Source organism: Gopherus flavomarginatus, chromosome 16 (assembly GCF_025201925.1).
Source record: "Gopherus flavomarginatus isolate rGopFla2 chromosome 16, rGopFla2.mat.asm, whole genome shotgun sequence".
In the NCBI taxonomy this organism is placed as follows: Eukaryota; Metazoa; Chordata; order Testudines; family Testudinidae; genus Gopherus; species Gopherus flavomarginatus.
Window position 1 is genome coordinate 27,143,149 of NC_066632.1, and position 24,003 is coordinate 27,167,151.

The 24,003-nt window shown below is 52.2% G+C and overlaps 1 protein-coding gene across 2 annotated transcripts; it reads right to left on the minus strand.

Moving 5' to 3' along the window:
* Window positions 1-670: 670 nt before the first annotated feature.
* Window positions 671-22,214, minus strand: ACVRL1 (activin A receptor like type 1). Of its 2 annotated transcripts, none has more exons than XM_050924921.1 (10): window positions 21,804-22,214; window positions 13,242-13,313; window positions 11,396-11,626; window positions 10,546-10,760; window positions 8,777-8,876; window positions 7,700-7,846; window positions 7,334-7,609; window positions 6,525-6,722; window positions 3,018-3,148; window positions 671-1,557 (listed from the first exon to the last, which is right to left on the minus strand). In XM_050924921.1, exons 1-10 carry the CDS (start codon window positions 21,877-21,879, stop codon window positions 1,423-1,425), a joined length of 1,581 nt encoding a protein of 526 aa, XP_050780878.1. In that variant the 5' UTR covers window positions 21,880-22,214; the 3' UTR covers window positions 671-1,422. The 2 variants fall into 2 exon arrangements, with proteins under 2 accessions (XP_050780878.1, XP_050780879.1); XM_050924922.1 differs by lacking the exon at window positions 21,804-22,214 and adding an exon at window positions 13,973-16,375.
* Window positions 22,215-24,003: the final 1,789 nt, after the last annotated feature.

Below are 24,003 nucleotides of genomic sequence, written 5' to 3' on the forward strand. Positions count from 1 at the left end.
AAACATGCTGCACATTGCGCCCGTCGGGGAATTCCTGGCTGCTGTCACCGGGGAGCTGTGGGCGGGCCGCCCTGCTGGTGCCAAATTGACTGGGGAAGCTCAGGTCTGAGCAGAGCCCAGATTCCTTCAGGCTGGGCTGTGTCAGTGAGGGAGGAGGGGGCAGGAACTCACCTCTCCAGCTATGGGTAGCAGTGAGATTAAGCTGGCCAGGGCTGGCTTGCCAGCTGGTGGGGATGGAGTAGCTGGACGCGCTGGGGAAATGAGGGAGACCCACTGAAAGAGGGGGTGTTTCTTGCCCTTCTGCGCCTGCCTCTGGGGAAGGGAGAGGGTAGATCAGGACAACCCAGGAAATGTCAAGATAGCCCTAGACCCCAAATGGCTGCTTGCACCAAATTCCTGCCTGGTGTAAACAAATGAAAGTAAATCAGAAAGGCCCTGGGCCCACCTCCTGCACAGAGCCTCACCTGGCTCTGAATGACGACCAGTAAAAGTCCGATGAGCGTGAAGGCCAGAACTCCACCGCAGGAAGGAGAAATGACACCTGCAGCCCCACAGGGATTCAGCCCCAGGGTGGGGTGGCAGACTGTCCCCTGAGGTCTCTCCACTGGGGTAGAGAGCAGCTATTAAAACTGCTCTCTACCCCAGTGGAGAGACCTCAGGGGACAGTTCTCAATAGGATGCTAAATTAGTGCATCCCTCAGTGGCTTCAGTTGCACCCCCTGAATGAGCACAGAGCGTTCATCACAGCCCAGTTCCAGTCACTGCGCTGCTGCTCGCCTCCTGGTGATTCCAGAGTGCATACTGTGTTATTTTACACGTGCCCACAGACAGACATGCGTGTACGCACACTCACCCATGTGCACATGCATGCACACTCACCCGTGTGCAAAAGGATCCCAAAGGCTAAACTGAGACTCTTGCTTTTTACATGGTCCTGATGTGGCGTCCAGAGTCAACGCCCCACTCTTGTGAGCAGGGTGGGGCACGGGCTGCTGCTCATATTCCCGTCTGGCACGCGAGACAGGCTGGCGTCAGCTCATGGACCCAGCGGGTATTTTTATAAATGGGCTGGGAGAATTTTTTTTTAATTAAAAAAAAAACCTCCAAAAAAACAACTCCGAGGACACTGGAGAGCGACTGCGAAAGACATGCCGGGGCAACTGGCAGCTGCTGAGTGGGGCTTTTCTGCAGCAGGTTGGAATGGTCCCTGGGGAATGGTGGCCAATTAAAATCCTCCTTCCACAACGGGGCTGGACTTCGAGGGAAAAACCGGTTTGTTTCAGAGTTGCGCAAAGAGACCTGGCCCCCTCCCTGCGCGCAGCATAAACTCGGTGACCTTGAACCTTTTTGGCTTCTCTGCTGCTTCAGAGCCTGAGCGAGTCAGAAACCCGATGGCAGCACTCTCGGGCCTGCTCCCCACAGTTAATCATCTTGTTTGGGTTTTTCTAGGGAGCTGCTCAGCTTCTTTAGTGTCTTTTTAATCCTCAGGGCTGTGAGCCTAGCAGAGGGGCTCTGGTACCAGCATTCCTTCATGATCTTAGCCAGGGCGGACAAAATCTGGGTGGGGACGAGAGAGAGAGAGAAGGCCAATAAACACATGGACAAGGGGATCCAGTGGACAGAGTGTACTTGGACTTTCAAAAAACCTTTGACAAAGTCCCTCATCAAAGGCTTTTAAGCAAAGTAAGCAAAGTAAGCTGTCATGGGGTAAGAGGGACGGTCCTCTCATGGATCAGTAACTGGTTAAAAGATAGGAAACAAAGGGTAGGAATAAATAGACAGTTTTCACAGTGCAGAGAGGCAAATAGTGGGGTTCCCAAGGATCTGTCCTGATACCAATAATATTCAACATATTCATAATTGATCTGGAAACAGGGGTAAACAGTGAGGTGACAAAGTCTGCAGAGAATACAAAACTACTCAAGATAGTAAGTCCTAAGCTGACCAGGAAAAGTTACAGAAGGATCTCAGAAAACTGGGTGACTGGGCAACAAAATGGCAGATGAAATTCAATGTTGATAAATGCAAAGTAATGCACACTGGAAAACATAATCCCAACTATACATATAAGATGATGGGGTCTAAAATAGCTGTTACCACTCAAGAAAGAGATCTTGGAGTCACTGGGGGCAGTTCTCTGAAAACATCCACTCAATGCGAAGCAACAGTCCAAAAAGTGAACAGAATGTTAGGAACCATTAGGAAAGGGATAGATAATAAGACAGAAAATGTCACAAATCCACTGTACAAATCCATGGGACACCCACACCTTGAATACTGAGATCTTGTCACCTCGTCTCAAAAAGGATATATTAAAATTGGAAAAAATGTGGAAAGGGCAACAAAAATAATTAGAGGATGGAACAGCTTCCGTATGAGGAGAGGTTAAAAACACTGGGACTGTGCAGCTTAGAAAAGAGACGACTAAGTGTGGGGGGGGGGGGACATGATAAAGGTCTAAAAAGCCATGACTGGTGTGGAGAAAGTGATTAGGGAAGGATTATTTACTTCTTCACATAACACTAGACCCAGGAGTGTTTGCCCATTTTTGGAAATTAATAGGCAGCAGGTTTAAAGCAAACAGAAGGAAATACTTCTTCACGCAGCACACAGTCAACCTGTGGAACTCTGCCAGAGGATGTGATGAAGGCCAAAAGTATAACTGGGTTCAAAAAAGAACTAGATCAGTTCGTGGAGGATAGGTCCATCATTGACTATTAGCCAAGATGGGCAGGGACACAGCAACATGCTGTGGCTGTCCCTAAACCTCTGACTGCCAGAAGCTGGGACTGAACGACAGAGGATGGATCACTTGATAATTGCCATGTTCTGTTCATTCCCTCTGAAGCACCTGGCACTGGGCACCGTCAGAAGACAGTATCCTGAGCTAGATGGACCATTGGTCTGACCCAGTCTGGACAGTCTTATGATCTTATTTATGGATTTATGGGTTTATACAGTGGTTGAGTTAAAGAGTCACTCCACTGGAGTGGATCTGTGCCCTCTGCCGCACTTACCGAGTCAGAGTACAGCCGGTTAGGGACACTGGGCGTCTGCTGGTCAGTGCAAACCACCTTCTTCATATCCTCGAAGCTGGGGTCGCTTGGCACCATGTCAAAGAAAGGAGGCCTGTAGTCCTCCACTATCCCTGCCAGGGGAAGAGAGGGCAGCATGTGAGGAAAGCTGGCATGGTCACGGGGGCATGCAGCACAAAATCAGCACTATGCACCAATGACTGTAGTTCAGCAGCAGCCACAGGACAAACAGGAGGAGTGTACACCACTCAGGCACGTGTGCGTGTGCGAGTGCACGTTTGCACCACTGCCCTCTGCTGGATGGACCCGGCCTGCTGAGTGCTTGTTTCTAAGGAGATGAACCTGTCCTAGCACTGTACTCGGGACATGAAGAACCCCTAGTAGCTCCAGTCTCAAACAACAGACTCACATGTATTACGGCAGTGCCTGAGGCCCAGTCAAGACTGCGCTAGGTGCTGTACAGTGTATAGACAGCCGTGTCTCTGGAGGAACGGAAGAACAGGGGTGAACTGCTCACACTGATACCAATGGAAGTTTTGCCATTGATATCAGTGGGGCCAGGATTTCACCCCAGGGATCCTTTCCCCGTGCTGTCTGTACTGACAGTGGCTGCAGAGTGTTACGGACCCTCCCCATGGTATGAACATGGGTGGGCAAAACCAGTCAATGGGACACTACACCGAGCATGCTATACATCCTGGATGGCATGAAACGTGACGGGGGTATGTACCGTGAGCAGGCGTGACCAGATACGCAGCGCACCAGGATGTGTGACACGAACGTGCTCACACACTGGGCACAGTGCTAGCACATTGTAGGAGCTGACCCACAAACTACACCCCCTCACTCCAGATTCACGCTGGCGTAGCTCACATCAGTTTCAGTCTGTGCTGTTTGCGTTGCCAAATCAGACCCTGGGTGGAATCCTCCTTGGCTACCCAGTGCTTCAGGGGAAGATGCACCAAGCCTGTAGTGAACACCTCAGGGCTGCTCATGGGGAGGGAACCCCCCCAACCCCAGGTTTCCCTTTGGAACTGGTTGCAATTGCAAGAAACCAGGGACCAGTTCAGATCATCTGGGAACCTTGTCTTAGACCAGGTGTAGGCAACCTATGGCACGTGTGCGGAAGGCAGCACGCAAGTTGATTTTCAGTGGCACTCACACTCTCAGCTGTGGCACAGGGCACACGTTTCCTTTGGCTTCAGTCTGTGCAGGGTTTGGGTTTTGATCAGATGGGGCCAGAATTTTGTAAGACTAGCCAAGGGGTAGGCAACCTATGGCACGCGTGCCAAAGCCGTCACGCAAGCTGATTTTCAGTGGCACTCACACTGCCCAGGTCCTGGCCACCAGTCTGGGGAGGCTCTGCATTTTAATTTAATTTTAAATGAAGCTTCTTAAACATTTTAAAAACCTTATTTACTTTACATACAACAATAGTTTCTTTCTATATTACAGACTTATAGAAAGAGACTTTCTAAAAATATTAAAATGTATGACCGGCACACGAAACCTTACATTAGAATGAATAAATCAAGACTCTGCACACCACTTCTGAAAGGTTACCGACCAGTCTTAGATGCAGCGCCAACTGCCACCTCGTGGTGAACTGGAGGCCAGGCAGCTGCTCATCACAGACTGGCCAGCAGCTGGCCCTGGCTAATTCATATTTAGTGCCTCCATATGTCTTTGTGCCAGAGATTTAATCCTGTTTGGCTGCCAAAGCCCTTCCAGGGTCCCATCTTATCCGGCACCTCACAAGCCTCCATCAAAAAAGGATCGGAAGCCTCGGGGCAGAGGGTGTAACCCCCACGTCACCCAGCCCCGCTGGATGCAGTGAATAGTGGGGAGTTTCCCCGGCCCTGAGTGCTGGGAGAGAGGCCTTTGGCCCCACAAAGGTTAAGGGCAGCCAAGGCAAGGGCACTGTTGGGTTAGTTAAGTGAAGTGTTTAATCTGGGAGCGCCTGGGAGCCGTAAATGAGATTAGCCTGGCCAGACTGTGCCTTGGGGGAGCTGCCACCTTGCCCCCAACTTCCCCCATTTAATGAACTTTCCTGCTGGTGAAAGGTGCCAGCTGGACACCCGGGAGACCGCAGGCCTCTGTGTGTGTCCACCTGGGTCAACCTTCCCCCCCTGCCTGTGTCCCTTAGCCCTGCCCTGGAGGGAAAGGTGGGCTCTGTGGCACTCATTCCAGCCTGGGCCCGTCTGCTGAGGCCACCACAATGAGTATGTGTGTGGGGGGGGTATTCCATTGCCACTGGGACATGGACTGAAGACACCACATCTGGGGCCAAGCTCACCATCCACGGCACCCCAAGCTGCCAGAGGGTGAGAGGACTGTGCCTGGGGGCGTCCTAGTTGCAGAAGCGAAGCCCTCCTCCCACATTCTGACACTGCTATTGCAGGGGGAGAATGGGGCAGGGGAGGTGAATTCCACCTCCCAAAGCCCTGGAGAAGGAGTCTGCATCTGGTCCATTTGTTCTTGGGTCATTGCTCCACTTCAGCCCCATTGCCCTCCCCACCATCCCCATCCCACAACAGCTGCTTCTGCCCAAGGCCCGCACTGACCAACCCCTGGCCATGGCAGGCTCCAAGGGAAACATGCTGGTTAACCAGCCCATGCTCCGGAGGAGCTGGAAGTCCCCTGGATGTGGCCAGGTTCCAAGCAGTACTCTGATGCTGCTTGTTTTCTAATCAGTGCTGAACAAACAAAGCACTGATTGAGTCTAATGGGCCCTTTAATCAGGGAGCCCCGCGCTGACACTAGATTACAGTGTTTATAATTTACAGCTAATCTTCAGGCAAAAAACACCCAGAGCAGCCGAAAACCTTCACCGGAACAGCCCAGAGCAGCATTGATTTCTGCACTGGGAGCCTCGCTAACTCACAGGAGGACGCGGCTCTCACTCCAGCCTCTCCGGCTCTCACTCCGCTCGTTCAGCCTCTCTGCTGCGGCTGCGCCCACAGGCTGGGCCATGTTCCTAAACGGACCCATTTACCCAGCTGCCCTCTGTTGCAACACTCAGGACATTGATCCTGCTGACTTCCTATTAAAACAGGCAATCCCAGCTTCAGCCCGTCCAGTCAGAGCTCCAGTTCTTTCTCTGCAGGTTAGGATGCATTATCAATATTGAGGTTGTACAAGGAGCCCCAGTCCTGGCCCAGGAGACCAGTGTGCTGGGTGCTGTGCAAACAGAACAAGGAGGCTGTCTGTGCCCCACAGAGTTCGCAGTCTGGGTATAAGACAGTGAATATAGAAGGTTAGCAGAATAGATAGGACCCTCTCAGGTGTCTGCAGACATCAAGATATTCTGTGCATATATACAGACCAGGGGCCCCAGGGCAGTCTCCAGGTACTATAAAAGGACAGACAGATGTGTGCATATCTATAGAGAAGGGTCCTTGTATGACACCCACATTTGTGTGTCTGCATGCGGACAGAGAATCAGGAGCACAGCGTCTCACTGCCCAAAGCCCCCCAACTACCCCTTACCATTAACAACTGTCCTCCTGGTGATTTCCCAGAGCACCAGACCATATGCCCAGATATCTGTCTGCTTATAGGATTCGAAGCAGTCGGTACGGATGTGTTCGTCCAGGACCTCGGGGGCCATGTAGCGTTTGGTGCCAACCCGAGGGTTGTTCCCAATGTCCAGGTAGTCGCTGCCCTGGGAATGCATGACCGCCAGCCCTGAAAGGAAGCAGCATCACACAGGCTGAGCTGGAGGACACAGGGGGCCTGGGTTTTCACTCCTCTCTCTATGAGGAAATCTGGGCCTGGCGAAGTTTTCTGCTTACAGCCCACGGAAGTCCACCTTGGATCAGAACAGCCTGTGTGCCTCTGTCTCCCATGATGATTGTTCTTTCTTTCCTTCCCTGGCTTATCCCACTCACCTCCCTTCTGCTGATCAGTGGGGCTGCAAAGTGGGGGGCTATTTATTGTCACCTTGGGACTGACACCTCCTGAAACACTACCATTTTGTTCTGGGGAGGAAAAAATACCCCAGAATTGACCCCACTGGGATTTGAACCTGTGACTCCAGGGAACTAAATATTTAAGCTCTGATGAGCAGACCACCCCTTCCACTGGCAGAGGAAACAGCCTTTGTTTTTATCACCCCCTAGAGATGCACCTGCCTTTTCACCACAAGGCATGCAGGTGAAAGGGAATCCAGACAGTGGTTAGGCGTAGAGGGGAGAAAGGTCTGATATGGTCAGTTCCTCTGTTCCCCAAGCAAGATGACACCCAGAACTGGGTTACAGCCCTGGCTCTGGCCCTGTACATCGAGGCACCTTCCTCACCCAGGTCTGCGATGCAGCACTGCATGTTGTTCTTCACCAGGATGTTCCTGCTCTTCAGGTCCCGGTGAGCGATGGCTGGTTTCCCTTGGGTCCCGAAGATCTCCACGTGCAGGTGGACCAGGCCGCAGATGATGGAGCAGGCCAGCCTCAGGCAGGCCTGGGTGTCCAGCACCGTCCTCTGCAGGTAGTCGTAGAGCGAGCCATTCTCATGGTAGTGAGTGATGAGCCAGAGCTGGGTGCTAGAGTTCCTGGACGTCATGTCAGAGGCGATGAAGCCTAGAGGGGGACAAAGCAGAAGGGGCCATGGAACAGGGGTGCACCAGCAGGCCGGGCACCACATAAACACCCTCGTGGGCTGCTACTCACCCAGGATATTGTCATGCCTGAGCAGCACCGTGTTGTAGATCTCCGTCTCGCGGAACCACGACTGCTCGTCCCGGGAGGAGAAGATCTTCACGGCCACGTTCTCCCCGTTCCACACGCCGCGCCAGACCTCCCCATAGCGTCCTTTCCCTGCCATGACATGGACACAGCGTCACGCTGCCTGCCGGTGCTGAGCGAGCCCAGGTGATGGGCTCACATGGGGCACCCCTGCCCCCACTGGGCCACGTCGGGATAGAAGCCCAGGCCACTGCTGCCTAAGCGAGAGGCTTAGCGACCTCAGCCACCTCAGGATAAGTTTTATGTTCTTTGTGGATCAATGACTAGAGGCAACCTGGTCCCATGGCTGACCCACTGCACTGCACCCTCTGATGGCCGCTGGGCAACCCAGCAGCCTGAGGCTGTCAGAAAACAAACCTATTCACCACCAAATTGCCAGGACTTTTCTTTGGCTTAATAGGGTCTAGTCTGACCAATTAGGGGCTAGGACAGGTGACTTCATGCCCAGGCCTGGCCTATAAAGTCATGGGGATACGCTGGGTCCCCCAGGGCCAGGCCCAGTCTGTCGAGCTAGGGGTCAGGCCAGGTCCCCCGGGGCTGGGCCCAGCCTGTCGGGCTAGGGGTCAGGCCGGGTCCCACAGGGCCAGGCCCGGTCTGTCGGGCTAGGGGTCAGGCCAGGTCCCCTGGGGCCCGGCCTAGTCTGTACCATGAAGAGTTAAGCCAGAAGCCTCATGGCCAGAGCCCAGCCCATCGGATATCAGGGATTAAGGGTTAGGAAGAGCCCAGCTCCAGTCCAAGACTTGCTCGTCCTTCCCTCTCCTATACTAAGCATCTCCAGAAGGCCTTGGGCTAGTGGGTGGGTAACAAAGATGGCCTTAACCAAAGTCCAAAATTTCCCCCGAGGGTCAGGATTCATGGTCTCATGTCTAGCTGCTCCCAGGATGGAGTGTGGGACATGCCTGGCTCACTGGATGAAGGAATCAGCTGATAGCTGAGTCAGGGGGCTCCTCCTTCACCCTGTGCAGATGTTTAAAGGCAGATGCAGTGGCTGGGTTTTCTTACCTACGCATTCCACCAGAGCGATCTGCCGAGCCACAGTTCTTTGAACAAGAAAGGGCAGCCCAGAGCCACTGCCCGTCGTGCAGTCCTCATTCAGCAGGTCCTGAGGGACAGATCACTGGAAGTCAGTGACAGAGCTTGCAGCAAGGTAACCTTGCAAATGGCTTGTGGCACAATAACCCCTCAAGCAACATTAAATCCCCATCTCTTCGGTTACCATGGCAATCAGGAGTGGGGCGCTGGGAGGTAGGTGGGGTGCACAAGGGTGGTGAAACTGCCTGGTGGTGATCTGGGGCTAGAGATGGGGCACATGGGCAGAGTGATGGGGGCAGATGGAGTGAGTTCATGCATGGATTTTGGGTGGGGATTGGTACATCGCCGTAGATTGGCTGGGGGCAAAGGGCATGGAGAGGCAGTGTCATAGGAGGGGGCGGAGAGGGGGCACGTGATGGTGGGGTTGTGGCATGAAGGTTGTTCTGGCTGGAGACAGAGTAAAAGCTGAAAGGAGGGTACCAGTGACCTGTGGAACAGAGATGGCTGTGTGGCACCTAGAGGTGAACTGGAGAGAGAATTATGGAGACCATAAAATCCATGCCACCCACATACCTTTCCTATTCAATGTTATCAGCGTGCAAGTAGAAATCATTTCTTGCCAGTACTGCACTCATGGGAGGGAGACAAGTGGGACACGTGACCCTCCATGTGACTCCTCCCTGCCCTGCCCCCAGCCCGGGACCCACACGCTCTCCCCGTCCCCTCCAACAACCCCCCTTTGTACATACAAACATCAACATGCTTAACTATTCACTTTCCCCCTATATATGCAGTATTCAGTCTGTTTTATGGAATATGGGAGTTGGGTGAGGAGCCATTTCAGCCTATATATGACATATTAAAAACAAATTTTAAGTAGAACTGTATCCTAAACTGCTTTATGGCATTGTCAAACATTGCATTTTTCAATGGGGGATTCAACTTCCTTTATAGGAACAGAACAGACTCCTGAAACTCTTACCAGCCCACAAAAGTGGTCCATAATCATGCAAATAGTCCCATTGTTTTCAGTGGGATTGATCAAATGATTAAGGGTTTACAGGATAAGGTACCAAGTTCGTAAATTGTTCTGGATGAAACTGACAATGCCCGAGCTGTCAGATCAGAAGGAGCTTCATTCGAATAAAGGTGGCAGATGTGTGAAAAGTCTTAGCTCCTTTGCTAAGATGAGGAACATATTTTCAGCAAAGTTCTCGGCAGATTCCTGAGGCAGCTGGTTTAAGGCCATCAGTGTCTGGCATTATAATCTTCACGTATCGTTCTCTCACCCACAAAGCTGGAAAACGAGGCATTTGTTTTCTTTGTTTTGCTGCTCCAGTTCCAGTTAACAAAATGCATATCAGACTAGTTTGGCTGCAAAGAATGAATGCTCTCCCTATCTGCGTTCTGCTCCTTTAAAGAGCAGGGCGCAGCCCCTGCCCCCAGAGAAGCGGGTTAGCCCCAAGGCTTTCCAGTACCCCATACTGCTAAAAATTTCTTGCTGGTACTGCAGACTGGCGGGTACCACTTTACTTGCACTCCTGAATGTTATATCTGCTTAGTTAGGAAGAGACCCCTTGACTGTGACACAGCAATGGGCTCTGGCCACAAAGTTCAGGTTTGGATCCAACCTCTCCAGAACTCTGGGGCCTTCAGACCCGGGGGGGTTTGCAGGGTGGGAGCCTGTGGCTATCGCCATTTCTGGTCCGTAGCGGGCAGGCTGTTCAAGGCCCACTCACCTCTAAGGTGCTGTCTCCAACCATGGAGGCTTTCAGCATGAAGTCTGTGTCCCCCAAGTCATCATGTCTGATGAGAAGCCGCTTCCTGCGGTGCTGAGCCAGCTTCCAGAAGGAGAGTGTGATGAGCATGACGAGCACGAGGAGGGCCAGCAGGGGCACGAGGATCATCAGGAGAAGGTTCTTCAGAGAGGCAGGTTCTTCGGGCTGCTCCTGGCCTGAGGGAAAGAAAAGGACGAGCTGTGGTGGAGTCCAGGGGCAAATGCAGTATGCATGGGGTCAGAGCAGGGGTCCGGTCTGGATGGAATAGACTGTGGGGTCTGCAGCTTGGTTTCTGTGCTCCTGTGCTGGGACAGGGAGGAGGCTTCAGGCCACCTTTCTCTTTCTCATATTCTAGAGCCATGCAGGGCCCTGGTATAAGTTAGAGCAGCCTCGGGGCTGCTAGGAGCCACCCTCTCCGTGGGTGTGAAAGGGCCAGCCCAACTCCCCAGCAGCCCTGAGCAATTCAGGGGCAGCAAGCAGAGAGCTGGAGAGCTGACAGCAAACGTCACTCCAGTTCCTGCTGACAGCTCTCCTCCCGCTGAAGGAGGGGGACAGAGTCTGCTGGGATCCAGTGAGCATGGATGCAGCAGCCCAGGGCCTGAGCTCGGGGCTGGGAGGCACCTGAGCTGAGGGGACAAGGGCAGAGGGGAACCAGGGCAGCCTCAGAGTGATTTCTGGGGAAATTCCTGTCTCCCCAAAGGCTGTCGGAGGGTTCCCTAAGGCAGGGAGTGGGAGCCTGGGACAAACTACCAGACAGGGGAGCCCCCTCCACCCAGCCACACCAGGGACCGACGACACGTCTGGGCCGTACCCTTCAGGAGGACACTGATGTTCTCATTACACATGTTGGAGCTGCAGCAGTTCATGGCATATTCTTCCATGGCCGGAATCTGGCAGTGCTCCAGGATATGGTTACTCAGGCAGCCCTTGGCCTGGATGGCCTTCCCGTTCTCCAGGGTTTTGCTCACAAAACACACCTTCCCCAAGCAGGTGGCATTGTGACAGGGCTGCATCTGTGCATCACAGGCGCACATCAGGTTCTCTGCAGGACACAAACGAGATAGCACTGTTCATGGATGGGGCCGAGCCAGGGTGGGCACACAGGACTCTCCCCACAATCCAGCTGGGGTATGTTACATCCGGCACTCCCCGAATGCCATGGGAGGACTGTGACTGGGCTGGGAGACAGGTCATTAATAAATACTGAGGGACACAAACCAGCTTCTTGTAACAGCAAGTCTCACATAGCTGAGGGTCAGCTAGTCGAGGCTGGGCCATGCGGGCCAGATTTTCTAGGTGCTGATCACCAGAAAATCTGCCCCTGAGATCTTCTGAAAATCTAGGCTCAGACTGGCAGATAAATAGCTAAATAAATAGCTAGATAAATGTGATGGATAGATGAGAAAGAATTTGGGGACGGGCTCAAACTAGGATATTTGTCTCTGGGGCTTTAACTTCAGGAAGGTCAGTGTTTTTTGATCCAGCTGTTTTTGTTCATCCCATTGCAATTTCACATGTGGATTTGGACTCTGAGCGCCACTCAGGGGCATTTAGATCTGGAATTTAATCTTGGTCCTGTCTCTAAACCTAGGCCCTAAAGTTATGCCTGGAACCCAGAACCTAGGCTGGGGCCAATCATCATCATCAAGGCATTCCCCAGAGCAGGGGCAAAGTCAAGACCTGAACCCGAACTTCGCCTTTTTAGGGTGTTTGGCCCATCAGAGTCAGGCAGCAGCTGCGAGCTCTGACCCCGAGCAAGGTTTCTGATTTGAAGCCCCAGAGCCCTGGGTACACTGTGGTTGGGATTTGGCCTGTTTCACAGCTTGGGCTCATCTCTAATGCAAACCCACCAGTGTCTCCCTCTGCACAGAGCTCTTCCATGGCACTAGCCCTAACAGCGGGGCCTCAAAAAGTGCCTCCTTGCTTCAGCACTGGGTAGCTGTGAACAGGGTGAAGAGACAACCCCGGGCTGGGGCTGACCAGTGACGGAGATGAGCAGACTGGGGTAACTGGAGGACACTAAGAGATGTCCAGTTAATAGCCCAAGACAGCATCCTCCATGACTAAGAGGATCCTACCCCAGGGAAAAGCCCTAGGTATTTAAGAATACTCCCTGCATCCCATCTCTCGGTTTCATGTCTCCAATGAGCTCAAAGCACATTATGAGCCATAGTGAACTAACACTGGAAGGGGGATCAGCAGCTGGAGGGATAGCTCAGTGGTTTGAGCATTGGCCTCCTAAACCTGGGGTTGTGAGTTCAATCCTTGAGGGGGCCATTAAGGGATGGGGGGCAAAAATCTGTCTGGGGATTGGTCCTGCTTTGAGCAGGGGGTTGGGCTAGATGATCTCCTGAGGTCCCTTTTGACCCGGCAATTCTATGACACATGAGGAGAAACAACTCACCCAAGGTCACATGGCCAGTCATGGGTACAGCTGGAATGGAATCCTGACTCCCAGCTCCTTCTTCTGACCTCTCCAGGCAGACACACAGGGGACAAATAAATTGCCTGGGATGGTGACTTATTTTGAGAGGCAAGTATATAACTAAATCTCCAACTCTTCCACCATTTATTTCAGTTTCCTGCATGCTACAGAAAGAAACAGCTGTGCTGTCCACAGCACTGTTCTTAGTCACTCTGGCTATTCTGCTACATACCCGCTGGAAAGCTCCTTGGAACAGTCAGAACAACCAGGAGAAAGCTCCCGATGGCTCCTTGCAGCATTTTCTCTGGAGAAAACAGAATTAATTAATAGCACACTCTCACAATTCGGCAGCCTCTTTCACCTGGAGGATCCGAAAGCTCTTTGCAAATGCAAATGATATTATTATTGTGCAACTTCATTATATATAGGGGGTTACTTCATGCATCCCTGAAATGCAGCCACGTCTGGGATGGAATGGGTCAGCTGCTTCACAGTCGCTTGGCAAAGCTACACAATGACTTTGGACAGGAAATAAAGGATTCTGTAGTCAACTGAAATTGCCAGGGTGGGGGGGCAGGATGTAGGTAGGTAAGACGGAATTATCCAGAGTGGAACTTGGCCAGGATATCACAGTTACCACCTCTTCCTGAGAGAGATTACAGGACATCTTTACGACACATAACTGCATGAAAACCCATTCCAGCTAAACTCAGCCTCCAGAAGATCAGTCTGCATTGGTAATGCATGTAAATAAACACAGTGCAAACTCTGCAATGATTGACAACAGTCCATTTGTATACAGAAGGGTAGCAGACAGGAACAGGGTAGTATACCTTTAAATGTTTGTGAACCTGCTAGTGGCGCTAACTGTGTTTGGGGCTGGAGAAGCCACCAGAAAGCAGCCAGGGCAGCAGGGTGGTTGTAGCTAGGTCTGGCATGTGTGTAGTAAGCATGGTTCCTTACTTGTGACCCAGCTGTGTCCCTGCAGTGCCTTCATGTTCTGTTGTCGCATGAAGAGCAATAGACACATCAGCCTCTTTTCATTGTAGCAACTTGTGTTGCTGCACTTCCTTACATCCCAGGAAAATCTACATCAAAGCAATTTACAGGCTGCGCAGCCTCACCACCACTGAAATGCAGCCATCTCTGGCGTGGAGAACAGCACCCAGCTTGCACCAGCCAAGCTCCAGTTTGAAAACAGGGAGCCAGCGAGTTCCACACGATCTGATCACTAACACAGCAGGGACAGAGTAGGCGGCAGGAACTAACAGGGGACCTAGGAAGTTCAAAGGGCAGCCAGGGAGTAACAGATGTAATGGGATGCAACAGGGCCAAAGCAGGGCAGTGCCGCTAGCGGGATTTAACTAGGTCTAAGCAATAGATCGTGCAGGATCAAAGAGCAATGGCTCAGAAGGGCCTGATGAAGATGGGCTCACCTTCCCCTCCACCACACCTCTCTTCCGTGCATCAAAGTCCAAGCTTCTAAGGCCAGAAGGGACCCCCATACCACCTAGGCTGACCTCCTGCATATTGGGCCACGAAACCCCGCCCAGTTACCTCGGTCCTGAGGCCAGTAATCCGTACTAGATTAAAGGAAACCACAGGCAGAGAAATATGGGGGCTCGTGGCAATGGTAGGGAATTGATTTGGTGGGAGATACAGCTCCGTGGGCCTGCTCCGAAGTATCCTTCAGGCCAGCGGTGCATTGCAGAGAGTCGCGGACTGGGTCCTCCAGCGGGCTTTGGTATCAGGCTTATCAGCGATACAAATACACTCCTAGCAGGCTGCCAAAAGTTTCCCAGCTGCTTCTATGGAGAGGGAGGGGTTTTTGTTTTTTAAATTCTTCCTTGTGAAAAGGGAATTCTTGCCAAACTAAACATGATGAAGACTTGACCTCACCACTGTCCCCAAGCCTCCCTCCCCGCTGTGCAGCCGTCTCCTTCGCTTCTGGAGCCCTTTCTAAATGGACGAGCCCCTGGGTCCTGGGAGCCCAGGGTTCTCCACCCACCTCCGTCTGTGATTTCTACGTAAACAGGCTGATGGCTCCGTTTCCTGCAATTCAGGGAGCCCTGCCCATTGCCCGCTGCTGAAGCCAGAACAGGAATCAAGATTGTTTAGATTCTGGCCTTGATGGGAAAGGGGAGTCACGCAAACACACACAGCTCCCAGCCGCACAAACAGATCTCTGGCCCAGACAGCAGCTCCGTGGCTCCAGCCATAGGGCAGCCTCGCAGGGACCTTTCCTCCCTGAAATAACTCGCTTTGTTGTTCTCCCAGAGGGGAAACAGAGACTCAGCTCCAGTGGGATTTGGGGCTGGAAGTGGGAGCTGCCTCTGGCCAGGGAATCTGCAGCTTTTGTGGATAAAGCACCAGCAGGCAAACAGCCCTTTCAAGGGTGAGCAAAGGGGCTGGATGCATCTGCAGGCTGAACCCATGTTGGGCAATGCTGGTTCTCTGAGGCCCATCCCCCAAACACTGGCACAGACAGGGCAACGTTCCTGGGGGGAGGGATAGGTGATCCCCAGCAGCTGCGCCCTGAACCAGGGACAGTCACATGGGCTGCACCCCAATCTCACTTGCCCCACAGCCAGTGCAGACACCAGGGCACGGATCCAGCCCTGGTGTAAGCAAAACACACTCCTGGTTAAATCAAGGTGCTAGCTCACTCCAGGGCGGCACCTGACCCTTCATCTCACAGGCTGGGTCCCCCCGGCTGCAGGCAAGATCCTGGAGTAGGAATTGCAACCTCCATGGTGCCCAAGTTTGGATGGCTGCTGTCCTGGTAATCTAGGCCCCATCCAGAGCCTGGAGACAAAGGAAGCTCCCGGAAAAGGTCTTTGGGCCCAGTGGCACCTCCAAAGAGCTGGGCCCAGTTCTGTTTAGCTCCCATGATCCATTTCCTTTCTTTCCGTCTTCCTGATCTCATAGAGTCGAAGGCCAGAAGGGACCATCGTGATCATCTAGTCTGACCTCCTGCACATTGCAGGCTACAGAATCTTGCCCACTCACTCCTGCAACCTCTGGCTGCGTTAGCCAGTCCTGAAATCATGACTGAAAGACTCCAAGTTACAGCGAGTGCACCACTTACTCTAGTTCAAACCCCCAAGTGCCCCGTGCTGCAGCGGAAGGTATAAAAGCCTCAGGGTCTCTGCCACTCTGACCTGGGGGAAATTCCCTCCCAACCCAGCGATCAGTTAGACCCTGGGCATGTGGGCCAGAGCCAGACCCCGTTAAAGAATTCTCAATAGAACTTAGAGCCCTCCTTATCTAGAGTCCCACCTCCAGCTGGTGGAGACGTTTGCTATTGGCAGATGTGGATGAGCCATACGCTATTGATCTCCTTCCTTCCTTCCTTCTCGCCCCTACTCTCTTTCTTCCTCCCTTCTCGCCTCTCCTGTGGGCTCTGATCCCTTCCCTCCCTTCCCCCATCGCTATCCTCCCCTTTGTCCCATTTCCCTCTCTCCCTCACACGCTAACACAGATGGCTCTTTAAGCCCCACAACTTGGATGTTGTAACATTGCTCCAGAGACCCAAAGCATCTCTGTCACAAGTCGCCCCGTGACCCCAGCCTGAGCTCTCTGGTTCTCATCAGTAACAGAAACACGGTGGGAGGGGGGAGGGCCCTGAGAACTGCTGAAAACTCACTTTATTCTGCTGCTTTCCAAGCAGCTGCTTCTAGAAGGAAGCTTCTGTTCCAGAAACTGAGATTTAATTTCCTGTACCCTCTGCACCAGTGACTCACCATTCACATGTTCTCTGTAGCTCTCTCACCTCATTAGGTCTCCACACCATGGCGTCAGCGTCTCTGTGCCAACTGGTACCAACTATGGCCCTCGACTCAGAACCAAGTGCAGGACTCGGGACAGGTAACCTGGCTGTAGTCGTCCGTGTCACTGACCCCAATGGTTCCAGAATCAGGAGTCAGGCCCCAAAGTATGACGAGATTGGCTTATGAATTGTACGATTTTCAAAGCTACTCTAGCTGAGGCTTGTTACCGTTTGGTTTGTGAGGCCTTAGGGGGGCACTTGAGACCCATTTCCAGGCTTTCCTCTGCAATCACGAGGGCTAGAAACTTACTTTTTTCATTTTAATTGAGAGTTGAGACCCCGCCATCATGAGTCTCCTTTCAGAGCAGGGACTCGAAGGGAAATCCTGGTCCCCACTAAAGTCACTAGGATTTTTGCCATTGTGTTCAAGGGAGCCAGGATTTAACCCTAAATATTACAAGACTGGTGAAAAAAGTGGCAAGACCCGAATCTTAGAGCCGAGTGGAACTTCCTCTTGGGATTGTTTCTAGAATCAACCCCCTGGATCCAAGCACAAAAAACCCAATGAACCAAAATGCTCTAATTTCACCACGCAGCATGTCCTGCAAGTGTGGGGAACCGAATGGAAGTGCCTGGAGCACTATCCCCATCCCAAGCCAACTGACGCACAAATGGGTCCAACAGACGGCAGTGTCAGTGGTGGAAAATCAGCTGGAAGTTTCAAGTCCTTTCAGTTTTAATCACCTTGAGAGTTAGTAACACAGGGAAGAAGAATTTTTAAACATGGTTCTACTGGAAGGGTTGATGGCAACCACTGATCATAGACCTGGTTAAAACGGAAGGGTGTGCTGACCACCTTTCATTCATGCCAAATAGAAGAAGTGAAGCCCCTTTTTAAATAATGATAACTGGACATAATAGAAGCCACCGCCCAAGTCACTAGGCTGCATGGCAAGGCCTAATCAAGAAGGACCCCAGGGAGAATAAGTGGGGTTTCTCTATGACAGATTGCAGAAATGTAGGGGCTAATGCAGTGGGTCTCAAACTTTTTTACTGGTGACCTCTTTCACATCACAAGCATCTGAGTGTGACCCCTCACAATAAATTAAACACACTTTTAAATATATTTAACACCCTTATAAATGCTGGTGGCAAGCGGGGGTTGGGCTGGAGGTTGACAGTTCATGACCCCAAGGAGTCCTGATCCCCAGTTTGAGAACTCCTGGCCTGAAGGATTTTTTGACATGTGAGAGAAGCAGAGAGCCCAGAAAACCAGCAGACAGCAAGAGAAACAGTTGTGAGACTAGCCCAGAGGAGAAGAGAGACAGAACTCCTTGGGGCACAGGACTGGCTGGAGAAGCTGGCTTGGAAATTCTAAGGAAACATCCTGCTCTTTTTTCCTTCTGTATTCTGGGAAATAGGACCCTGTGTTCATTCACTGTAAATAAACAGGGTTAGACCAGAGAAATTCCTGACTTGTATCATCAATTTCCTCTCTAATGGAAACCACTAGGCAAGGCTCCACATATTGACAAACTGCTCAGGGGAAAAGAGGCAAGGCAGCCTTATCTGGTCTGTGACCCTCTGAACCACAAATAAATAAAGAGAGGGACCAGATTCTCAGCTTCTGTAAATCGGAATAGCTCCAGTGAAATAAACAGAACTATATCAGTTTACACCAGTCGAGAACCTGTGTGAGGATAATCAGAGTTAAAGTAACTTTAATTCCACCCCTTCCTCGCATGTGCTATTGATATGATTTATAAAGCAAGAGCATGCCAAGCATTTAAGATGTTATGCTACGGTGTCCTATAGAACCACATAAGAAAGCTGGCCAATGTAATGACCTATCAAAGATGCTTCTATTAAGAATGTGAGTGGAGATCGCAAAGTATCAATTTCTTTGAAAATGGAAGTGCACTCGGAGCTGCAACTCCCCATGGGCCACTTTGACTCAGAGCATCCAAGGAAGCAGGGCTTTGAATGCTTGCAGATGTGTCTCTGTCTCTCCTTGACCCCCTTGGCGCCATACCCTTCTCTCACAAGCAGCGTGCCAGCCCAGGATTCCACTGCAGCTGTAAGGCCAACCCTGCCCTCTACTCAGCACAGAGTCTGTTTTTATCAAATCTGGAGTGCGTTTAGTGCTTGTGAAGGGCACCAGAGAGAGCCCTGAGACCTCTCTGCGCAGGACCAGTGACCAGTCCGTGTGTGTAGGCTCCCCTGCTCCACCCATAAGCCCTAATGGTGCCTTGGCAGGACCATCTGAATATGCCAGGGTTCAGTCTTTGTGGCCCATTCAGGCCTTGGTCCACGTGCCGGGGCTGCCAGCAAGCGCCTTTCATGATGGTGGTTTCTGAGCTGTGGACACGTGTCCGGAAAGAACTAGATCGAGTCCCACCAAACTCCTGATGCACAACCCCACCTAAGCGGTAACTACGCTCTGTTCACATCGAGCTGGGCTGGATTCAAACCAGCTCCCTGGGCTTGAGACAGCCATGCCTGGTGCCTCCTGCAGCCGTCACACCAGTGCAAAGCAGGTCTCCGAAGATCAGAGACAGCCCCTTGCACTTGTGTAACAGACTGTCCAGGGAAGCCATGAATTGTCCCCAGAGGGCACTGCCGTACTGGGATAAAAACCCACCGCGCTGAATCTCAAACCCGGCTGAGCTGGCTTGGGCTGCAGGGCTAAAAATAGCTGTGTAGACACTCCGCCCTCGCAGGGTCTCAGAGCCTGTGCTCCAGCCCAAGCCTGCAAAGCTGTACTGCAGTTTGATAGCCCAGACCCCCACCTCAGCTGACCCAGCCAGTCCCGGCTGTGCCGCAGGCCTTTGAGCAAGACCAATGTCTTCCAAGGGGGCCACAGAGTTTAAAAGCTTCAATTTTTGAGACCGTGATCTTGGGCCTGATTTTCCGAGGTGCAGAGCACTCATTATTCCAGATGAAGTGACTGGGAGCAGCAGGTGCCCAGAGGATACTTTTGAATCAGTATCAGACCCCAGAGAATACTTTGAAGATTGAGACCTAAACCCTTCTCCTCTTCCCACCACTCTGCTCTAGGCACCAGGGCCCTTCATGTGGCTTGGTTCACACTGGAGAACAATTTAACTAGCTGACATGAAGCCAAACAAGGAAAAAGAATCATCAACGCAATGATCAGCATGGTTCGCACAGTCACACGCTCGCATGGGAGAGATCTAGGGCTCCTGCCCAGCGACCCGCACACAGAAAAGCCATTTTTGGGTTTTGAGTGCCAGGCTGCATCTCATGACCTGGTTCCTTATTTTTGTTCCCTGAGAACCAGCAGCTGTGCTGACACCCCCCTCCCCCCCAGAGCACATGAGCACGCGTTATTCCTGCCCGGGGAGGCAGCAGATTGAGGCAGTTTCCAGGACACTGCTGTTCTAGGCTGGTTGTCAGACATGCTGAAGTTCCCCTTCAGGTCAGAGGCAGCCGGGGTGCTCACTCCTCTACAAACCAGGCCAGGCATTGCTAGATCGAAAGCCCATTGAGCGTTTTTCCGTTTACTTCAATGGGCTTTGAACCTAAATTGGAAGAGCTACGAAGATTCCCCTCCTCTCCCGGCCCACCGGGACAGAATTGGCCAGGTGCATACGGCAGTGACATCTGCCACTGAAGCTTTCAGGAGCTGGCCAATGGTCTGATCCAGGGAACATGCTGTATTCCTAGGGCTGGAGAGAATGTAGATCTGGGAGCCAGAGATCAGATTCGCTTGGCTCAGGAGTCTCCTTCAGGCCCATTTTGGAGCCAAATTGAGCCTCGGAGCCTTCCAAAGGTTGCCCCGGGAGCATTGGCATGCCTGGCGCCGCATGCCCAGAGCCAGCAGATACCTCAAGCAGCCATATTGCACAGCACAGGCTTTGTGCTGCCCTGCGCTCAAGGCAGTTGCTACATTAAAAATCAGAGAAACAGGTTTTGTTATTTAAAAAAAAAATCAGCCCAGATGCCCCCTCCCCACCCACGTGTTTATTTTTTCTGTGTGTTAGAGAAACAGGAGGGCGAGGCTGATTTTCTGTTTGTTTGTGCCGAGAACAGCAAGGGGTTTTTTTATTTCTAGCCTGGAAGCTTTTTAGAAACAGTAACAAACAAATCCTGCGAAGCATCTCTGACCCTCTCGTGTGTATGTGTGTGTGTGTGAGAACTGAACACCCCATTCCAGTCCCAAGTATCCTACTGAGCTACAGGATAGCAACAGAATAGTCCCCACCCGTTCCTTCCGCACCCCAACATCGATTTGCTTTCTCCGCTGGCGCTGCTCATTGAGCTAAGGCCGAGCTTCTCCTGAGCAGTTTAGTGATTCTGTGCAGTGTAGGAGCAGTTCACGGTGTTCCATCCCAAGCTGAATTTCATTTGCCACCATATTGCCCTTAACTTGGTTAGGTCCCTCTGACGTTCCACAGTCTTGGTTAACCTAAATCATTTTGTGTTATCTGCAAATTCTGCTTCCTCCCTGCTCCTCTTCTTTTCCAGATCATGAATTAATATCAGCCCTAGCACAGCTCCTGCTGTTCACTTTTGGTGGTGATGAAATTGACCATCTCTTCATAATCCGTTTTCCATCTCTTACCTAGTTCCTGACCCAAGATAGCCCTTTGCCTCTGATCTCTGGACTAGTAAGCTCCTTCAGCAACCTCTTATGAGGAACTTTGTAAAGGCCTTTTTGAAAATGGAAATGAATTGTGTCAACTTGTTCTCCTTTATCTACTCTTTTGCAGAAAATGTTAGAGAATTTGAATAGATTGGTGAACATGGTTTTCCTTTTCAGAAGCTGTGCTGCTTTGACCTTATCATATCATTCATTTCTAAGTGCTTTGTAATTCCATCATTTCAACCAGTCTCTAGTCTGCAGTTTACTACATTTCCCCAGCACTTTTTAGAAATATCTGCAAAACATTTGCTACTCTCCAATCCTCCAGCACTAGCTCCATTGCATTTCATATAATTATAGTTTACATTTTGTTTCATCTTCTGAAAGGGGACACAGGGCCAGATTCTGACTTCACTTACCCTTGTGCAAATCCAGAGTCATCTCAGTAAGTGTCATTGAGGTAAACCCAGATTCTAGGCTCAGTTGCACAAGCATACATCAGAAGCAAATTCTGCTGGCTCCAGTGCGGTTACTCCAGACTTACATTCAAGCAATGGAGTGGTTCTCAGCAGCATGTAGTGCACAAAGGGGGATCAGAGTCTTAGAGAGGAGGGAAAGGGGGATCCAGAGAACTGTCTGCTCCAATGTGTCACAGAGGGGGCAAATCAGGAACAGACCAGAGGGGGTGAGGAGTTACAAATATGGGCAAGCTCCAGGGAACTCAGCGCTAGGCCTCTAGCTGAGGAGTGGGCCCATGACGAGATCGTTGGTAGCTCGCTTTCTGCTTTGAGCAGCAGCCTAAGCAACATCCCAACACCCACAGAGGGAGCAGTTCATTTCAACTCACCTACGGCTCTTTCCCTCTCATTGACAGCACTGGCCCAGAGGAGAGGCTGCTTGTGGGCGGGCGGGTTCTGCAGAGCCTCTGGAGGCAGAACGGAACCCTGCCCGACCCAGGTCTGGGCGTCCTGTATCCGGCTCGCTGTCTGCTGCTAGCAGGGTTGCGGTCACCCTTTCCCAGGGCAAGAGGCGATTCTCCTTGGGTTGCAGTGTCTGGATCCCAGCCTTCGACGGACACTTTTCCAGCTCACCCCAGGCAGTTCCCCACTGCACTGCAGGCTCCAGCCTGAAGCAGATGCATGGGTCAGCCTCCGTCCTCCCCACCGCACACACCAACCTTCCTAGATTCGCACAGGGATGCTCGCAGGGCAGAGGTTTGGCTCTGGTGTTAGTTCCAGCCGCTGTCGCCTGTCCCAGCTGGGGAGAGGGGTGTGTGCGTCTAGGTTCCCTCCCCGGTCCTGGGGGCTCGTCTCTCTCTCTCCCTGTTCCCCAAACGCAGCAGTTTGGCAAGATCTCCGAGCTCTGGATGTGGGAGAAGTCAAAAAATGTTTCTTATTACTGCCTCTTCCTGCCTGGCTTTTCTCCACCACTCCCAGCTAATAAAGCATTTCCTATTGCTGAACATACAGCCACAGCCTAGCTCCCTTCCTCCTGCACACACCGGGCCCCTGCTCCATCCCGATTGTTCTCCCTGGGACCCGCCCAGGCCTCGTCCAAACACTCCCCCACGCCAGGGTGGGCAGCGTTCCCGGCTCTTCCTCAGGCTCCCACCAAACCCCTGTCTGGACAAAGGGAAATGCGCCAAGTCTCCGCACAGAGCAGCCAGGGGCCTAAGGGTTTGGCAGCCATCTAGGGTGACCAGATGTCCTGATTTTATAGGGACTGTCCCGATTTTTGGGTCTTTTTCTTATATAGGTTCCTATTACCCGCACCCCTGTGCCGATCTTTCACACTTGCTGTCTGGTCACCCTACTGCCTCGCACTGCCTCAGTTTACTGGCCTGGAGTCAGAGCAGGCAAGAGACATTCTGGGAGCAATGCTGGTAGCTCCCGTGGGGCCAGTGTATGGGGCTGAGAAGCAATTGAGGAACTTGGTAGTACAGACTAATGGGGAAGGAGCCTCGCTCCTTTCAGTCTGTGCTGACCCCAAGGCAGCGCTGGGCTGCAGGGAGTGATGCAAGTGACTCAGAAGGGGGCGCTCTGCCCTCACCATCAGTGCTGACCCCAATGGTCCCTAGGGGGCGCTGTGCTACACAAAGGTGCTCGGGTGCTCTCCCACTGCCCCAGGGCAGGGCTAGGAGCGCTGTGCGGCAGGGAGCCGCGCTGGCACTCTGCCCTTTAAGAGAACGCTGCCCCGCAGCATGTCAGCTGGATGCCAGCAGACGCTGTTACTGCTGGGGGGCCGTCTCTCACATGGGATGCCAAGACCTGGTCCCAAAGGCCCCAGAGCCCTTTTTGGCAAGAGTCGGGTGCTAACCCTGGTGTTCAGGTTCCCACGGGGGGAGGAGAGAGGGTTACTTCCGGCCAAACCACAAATGTCTCTGGAGCTTCCCTGCAGCCACGGACTTGTGAGGCTGGCTGGCAGGGCTGGCAGGGCTCTGTGGGGACCGCAAACAGCACTTCCCCCTTTCCCCTTTTTTAACTCATTCCTCTGGGTCATCTCAGAGTAAGCTGCTTCTCCCTCTTCATCTCTCCCCTTCAGGGAGCTCTCCTCCAGCCTCAGGCCTCCCGCCAGCTGCTTCTTCCTGGCCTCTTAACTCCTCCATTTGGGTAAGAAGAA